Source organism: Bison bison, unplaced genomic scaffold (genome assembly GCF_000754665.1).
Source record: "Bison bison bison isolate TAMUID 2011002044 unplaced genomic scaffold, Bison_UMD1.0 scf7180017864225, whole genome shotgun sequence".
Taxonomy (NCBI): Eukaryota; Metazoa; Chordata; class Mammalia; order Artiodactyla; family Bovidae; genus Bison; species Bison bison.
Genome location: NW_011494797.1, coordinates 469,892 through 476,811, shown reverse-complemented (window position 1 = coordinate 476,811; position 6,920 = coordinate 469,892). Strand labels below are relative to the sequence as shown.

Sequence of the window (6,920 nt, the reverse complement as noted above, 5' to 3'; positions counted from 1 at the left end):
ATCCTGGGACATAAGCTATGATTTTCCCTTAATGGAAAGGATACAGCTGGGCTTACTTCAGTAGCAACTGTTTAAATCAGTGACACCCACCTCTCGGCATAGAGCATCTGGTGTACGTTTAACCAAGAAGAGATGGGAACGGATCTCAAGGAAACACACAAGCTTTCAATAGGAAGGACATGAGTCAGACCTCTAAAAATGAAAACACAGATCGCTGGAGATGAAAAAATTTATTTCAACTAAATTTTGTTCCATTTAAAAAGTCTATAATGCCATTGAAAAAGAAATAAAATAGAAACATTTAACTGCCTTTAAAGATAAAAAAAAAAAACACCCAAACAAACCTCTAAAGGCCAAATAAACACATACATATACATTTCAAATATTTCCACTGTTTTAACAAACCTCAATATTATCCTTGTTGTCATTTCAGTCTCCTGAAATAAGAACGATGACTACTACATAATTATTGGACTAAACATTAACCGTATTATTTCTAAATACAAACTACACTCAATGTATTTGGGTAGTTTGCTGAGTATGTGGTTTTTAAGGCTTGATTCTATGAAATATCTGTTTCTGGTAAAGAGTCCAAATACCAGCTATCAGAAGGCACATATATATATAAACATATGCAATTTGAGGGTGGTTATGCCTTATTGAGAGGTCATGAGAGTACACTTAAAACCAGGGCAGTAACTTTAGTAACTTGAAATCAATACACCATAGCCACCACCATGAAGAAAAGCTAAGGACCTACAGCTCAAATCAAGTACTGTAGGCCCTAGAAGTATTGCGGTTTGTTGATCTACTGATCTGAAAGATCTAGACAAAGTGCAATTAGTGGTCAGAAGTAAACTAACCTGGGCAGGCTCATGAAAGTGAACCTTCCTGATGCATCCTGAGAACACAGGGCATAAACGCAGTCAATGTAGGCAACGGCTTTCTATTTTTCTCACTTTCTATTTTTCTCTTTCTATTTAGACAGGATTTCAATGATGGCTAAACCAAAAGGCTTATGTCAGTAGAGGGTCAATCGTCATGAGAAATCCAGATGAAATCACCACCACATACTCAGGAATTTCAGTTAGCAGCATGGCCTTTTTGAAATATCACCAAGCTGAATCTAAAACTGCAACAGGTATATCAAGTCAGAGCCATGGACTCTAGAAGCTGATCAATGATCACTCATGTGTCTATCATTATCAAATTCCCATATCAATTTTCTGAAAGCATTCCTTTCTCTTCCATCTCTTTTAGAAGATATAATGAAATACTGACCTTCATGTATTTTAACCATTTATCTTGGGGGGTGGGGAGGAGGGGCTCTCCTAGGTAACGCGTCCTATTGTAATTTCAACTAAAGTGTATTTTTTGTTTTCCCTATTTTGTACTAGCTTAATTAGAGGTCTTTGGTGGGGAATAGTGGATCCTACTTATGTTAAAGAAAGTGGTAAGGCAAAATGGCAACTTTCACAGAGTCTTCAAATAAACAGAATCCCTGATATAACTAGAAAGGAATACGTAATTTGGGGACAGTAAAAAACACCTATGACAACTTTGTCTTACACCTTAGAAAATGTGCTTTGGCTCTGGAGTCTCTTTAAGGCACGAAACCTGGTAGACAGTTTTTATTGGTGGCCCGTACCTCTGATTTAGATAAGACAAAAATACTATTAACATATAAATAACAATAATAATTTTGTTAAGAGCCTGAAACCACTGGGTGAAGTTGCAGGAAAAAAATCCAAATAGACTAACAATATTCTATGTGTAAATATCTGCTGCTGATATAAAAATAAGTAAAATGTAGTTTACACAGTGCAAAAACTATTGGAAAATCGCCTCTGGAACAGACTTGACGTCATGGTAGAATCACAGTGCTGTCTCAAAAATCGTTAAGGCTGAGGGCTGTCCACTGGAAGCGTTCATAACCACATGGCCATTGTGAGTAATATCTGGATAATTCCTCTTGAAGTACACCTAAAAAAAAAGACAGGTATAAAAACATGTTTAAAAGTTTTCAAGTCCTCCTGCCTAAGGCAGTGCATTTCTCTGTCCACTTTTCATATGAAGCAATCACTAGCGGAGACACAATATTAAAAACCAGGGATGTATTTACTCTATGGAGGAAGTAGCCCCATTAAAACCCTCAGTGGGGCTGGGCTTAATGCCAAACAACCTGTAGATCCACTACAGTTCTGATCATTCTGATCCACAGATATGCTTTATCAGTACATTAAATTGATAAGCAAAATCATCTTACTGACTCAAAGCCTGGAGAGAAATTAAAAACGTGACAAAGAGGCTGGGAATCTAGCGTCTGCATGAGGCTTTCTCATTTTCACACATAAAATGAGCACAATCGATTTGGATGTTAATATCAGGTTGTAATCCCTATATTTTATAAACTCTGATTGACAAGCATTGAAACGCTGGCGTATATGTATGAAATATCCTGGCGTTTAATTTGTGCGGCAAAGCAGTTATAGAGCCTATAGAAATGTGATCTGTGGATAGTGGGTCCCAAGAATGAAAAGAGAATCAAAAGCTTTAACAATGACTCAACCAAGCAACTTCTCTAAAATGCAAGATGATACCAAATAATACGACAGTTCTTTGCCAGGCCTTTGAGTTCTTGAATTCTACCAATTTCTAGCTGAACTGGAAGAGATACAGGTTTTCTGATAAATGTATAATCAGAACACAAAGGAAATGAAATGCTGTCAAGTTTCTCTGTTCCACAATCATCACTTTTTAGTAGCTGTATCGTATCTTGGTTCCTTGACGGATACACATAACAAAATGAAATAATGTCAAGACTTGTGAGCTCTTATCTCCAAATGTGTTTAGGTGAAAAAGGGCTTCAAAAGTAATTTTTTTCCTCCAAGGAAGAATGTGAAAAGTTTTGTTTAAGTCTTTAAAACAGAAAATGCACCATCTAGCTGAGGCTGACTCGTGTCACATGCTGGGTCGCTTAGACACACGATTCTTACTAAACCTCACTCTAAGTCCATTTGTGGATGCTGTCAACAAAGTTATCACGAGAGACGGTGGGCTTCATATTTGAAACAGAAAAGCTCTGAGACACCTACTTTCTTATTAGGTGTACCTTTTCTCTTATTGCCTGCATACTTGCTAATCTCAAAACCACACTGCATATGAAATGCTGTATATTAAAATATCACTTGAGAAAAAGAAGAAATTCTCCAAGAATGCTTGGATCCCACTGGGTAAAATCTGAACCTATTTCCATTATAATATAAGTATCTAAAAGTAAGGGTCTTGGGGGGGCCTAACTGCATTTCATCTTCCTCTGCAATTTTTACAAAAATTGCCATACTTGAGTTGTTATATATTTATGTACAATACTGTTAGTGAAACTAAAAACAGCACTCCCTCAAAGGAAACTAGTTTCAATTTCTAATGCTTGACACACCACCCCCATCAACTGGTTCTTTCTCCAAACCACTTGTCAATGTCACTTTTTATTAAAAAATTTTATTAGCAATTTTTAACCAAAATGGTCTAAAATACTTGAAACCAAATGAAAACAAGCTTCCTGTGTGCATAAGCTCCTTGATTTGATCTTTGTCTCATCTGTTACCCTGGTGGAGCCCACCCTCTGACAGCAGGAGTGAGAGAAGGCATCCTTTTCAGGGTGGGTTATGAAGGGAGTTGAGATGACTGAATGCTTGTCAAGCAGAGTCCTTGTGGATGGGCTGAGCCTGGGATGGAAAAGCCCAGTCTCACCTCTCTCTCCTGGGACCACTGCTGACCCTGGAAAAATCACTTAAGCTCTCTCCACATCGGCTGCCTACTTTGTGAAATGAGACAACGACCTACCTCATATGAACTAATTGATGGCTACAAACTGCAGGATGAAAACAGGGTAAGCTAAATGTTGGGTGTGATTACGATGGCGCTCAGAGACATGGCCCCTTAGCCCACGGAAAGTAGCAGCATCATCTGGTTTGAACAATGAAAACAAAACATCTAGGAGTCCCTTGGTGAATCTTCTGATTTTATCATCACAGTAGGGCAGGCTTGCAGTTAAAACACAGTTGAATCAATAAATATATTAACCCAAGAGGCAGTAATCCCGGGCTTCCCTCATAGTTCAGTTGGTAAAGGATCCTCCTGCAATGCAGGAGATCCTGGTTCAATTCCTGGGTTTTGAAGATCCCCTGGAAAAGAGAAAGGCTACCCACTCCAGTATTCTGACCTGGAGAATTCCATGGACTGTATAGTCCATTGGGTCGCAAAGAGTTGGACACGACTGAACGACTTTCACTTTCAGGAGGCAGAAAGGTAATTAAAAGACTTAACACTTTCTAACCTATGACTTTGAGAAGTTACCTAGGCCCTTCTGCCTCAATTTCTTGATCTGAGGAAAAATACTACCAGATCAAAATGGTTTTAATGAAGATTAAAAAGACACAATGCCAAAGAAGTTCAAATTCAGGGCAAGCAAAACGTTAAGGCCAATGAGTGTTGGGTTTCTTGAGACTTTTCATGTCCTACTCCGGTTTGGTTCATTAGACATCCTCCAATGTAGGTTGAAACAGTGTTTCAACTCCAACATGGAAACAAAGCTATAAACTCTCTCATGCATGGCTAAAGGTCAGCAATGAATGGTTCAAAAATATAGAGTTAGGAGTCAAGACTCTGTCCATTCATTCTCACTGAACCACGTGGCCCTAGTTTAACCTCAGCCACCCTCTAACTCCTAATCTTTAAGTCAGGTATAATGTTAGTACACGTCCTGGCAGGTGTATTATCAAACTTATCTGGAGAATTAGAGAGGATTTCTTCTTTTCATTTAACAGAATTTTGGATTTCCTCTCTTATCCTCTCAGAAGCAAGGACACTGGAGATTAAAAAGTAAGCCCAATATATGATGAAATCAGGAATGATTTGAAATCACAAATGACAAAATATCTGAATGAACTGCCTTATGCAACTGGATCCAATGGGCTGCAGCCAGCCAGACAGAAGGTACCTAAAGAGAACAGATCTGAGAAACAATGGGAGAGCAGGTCTCCAACCACCTGGTGAATTCCAAGGTGCCAGTGAGGAATCATAGAGAATTGCTGTCTTTGCCTAAAGCATGTCCTAGGTGAGGTCCTAGGACAAGAGAGATTCTGAAATACAATCAGCATTGTAGCTGCCCAGCTCTATAGGTTAGGGAAAAGTTCAGGCTAAATGAGTATGTATTCTCAGTTTCTCTCTAGCACACACATGCTCACTGTCTTAATCTGGGTCATGGGGAGCCCTTCTATGTTAAAAGCAGAGGGAATTCCCTTAAGTCTGAAATGATGCGCTAGCCACAACTATCCAGCAAATATATGGTCTTAAAATAACAGAATTAAAAAGTGAGTAGTAGCAATAATAATAAATAAAAGGTAATACAGTTTGTAAAACAAAAAAAAAGGAAAAGGAACAGGATAAGCACATGATGGATGAAAGAAATACTCACTGAACAGACAAATATTATGAAAAACATAATGTATTGAAAGAAAATGTAGTAGGATAATCAACCGGTAAACAACAGAGATCTGAGTACAATGAAACATGCAATAGTAACAAAAGATGAAACATGACAAAGTGAAAGGGAAGATAAAAGTAGTGAATGGAAAATCGGGGCTCTGAAACAACCTAGAGGGGTGGGATGGTGGGGAGGTAGGAGGGAGGCTCAAGAGGGAGGAGACCTACGTATACCTATGGCTTATTCATGTTGATGTTTTGGAGAAATCAACACAATACTGGAAAGCAATTATCCTTTAATTAAAAATAAGTTTAGAAAAGAGAAAGCAAAAAAAACAAAAAAAGAAAAACGATAAATACTTTTTAGCCATTAAAGAACGAGATAACTATACACATAGATAGTAATAATGAAAAAAGGAACAGCTATTATTGTGCTTAAAAACAGGAAGGCCACATATGCACAAGTTCTTACTGGTACACAGAACAAGTCAACAGAATAGTCAAAAATGGTACTGGGGCTCCACCCTGGGAGAGGAGCCCTGTAATGACAGGAATGGTAAAGTGACTTTTTAATTTATTAAGTAATTTTATAAATAAAATTTTAAAACGTTAAGATTTTAAAATGTAAGATTTTTGAATTTTGTAGCATTAGATATATCATTTCTTTAAAAACTGATTATTAAAAATAAAATTTAATTATTTTCTGATGCTACTCAGAAGAACTGTGGGCACATTTTCTTATTGTTGGGAGCTAAGGGTTCAATATACACCCTTTTAAAAAGTGATCCCACTTTTATATTACAAAACACTCTATATTTTCAAAGCGCTTAAGCACCTGCTCTCTCATCTGATCCCTGTAATAAGGGAAGAAGCCGGCAGGGCTGTAATCCCTGCTCCACACACAGCTGAGGACCTGAGGCTTAGAGATCTTGGGGGACAGAAGGCCACGTGGATGCTAAGTGCCTCTTCCATCTATTCAAATGGGTCCAGGCTCCCAGAGCTTGGATACGAGGATTTTATAACTTCTGGGCTCTATTAGGTGATTTCATGAATAGACAAAATGACACCTCTGTTGCACACTGGGAACAAAGAAATTTCAAAAAACCTCAACATGACCTGCTTCATCACAGAACAGAGTAGATGACAGGCATTCATTCTTTAAGCTGAACTGTGTCCCCTCCAATTTTACATGTTGAAGTCCTAAACACCACCGTACCTCAGAATGTGACTGTTTGGAGACAGTATCTCTAAAGAGGCAATAAAGTTAAAATGAAGTCATACAGGTAGGTCCTAATCTAACAGACTGGAGTTCTTATAAGAAGAGGAGATCAGGACACAGGCAAACAGAAGGAAGTCCATGTGAGACACAGAGAGAAGATGGCATCTCCAAGCCAAGGAGAGAGACCCCAGAGGAAACCAACCCTACTGACATC

At 38.3% G+C, this 6,920-nt stretch overlaps 1 protein-coding gene across 2 annotated transcripts in view; it reads right to left on the bottom strand.

Moving 5' to 3' along the window:
- Window positions 1-215: 215 nt before the first annotated feature.
- Window positions 216-6,920, bottom strand: part of LOC104992857 (multidrug resistance-associated protein 4) — a 176,435-nt gene continuing 169,730 nt past the window's right edge. For both annotated transcript variants that reach the window (XM_010845860.1, XM_010845859.1), the window contains exon 31: window positions 216-1,983. In XM_010845860.1, coding sequence (XP_010844162.1) covers window positions 1,876-1,983 — 108 coding nt within the window. In that variant the 3' untranslated portion in view covers window positions 216-1,875. The remainder of the gene's footprint in view (window positions 1,984-6,920) is intronic.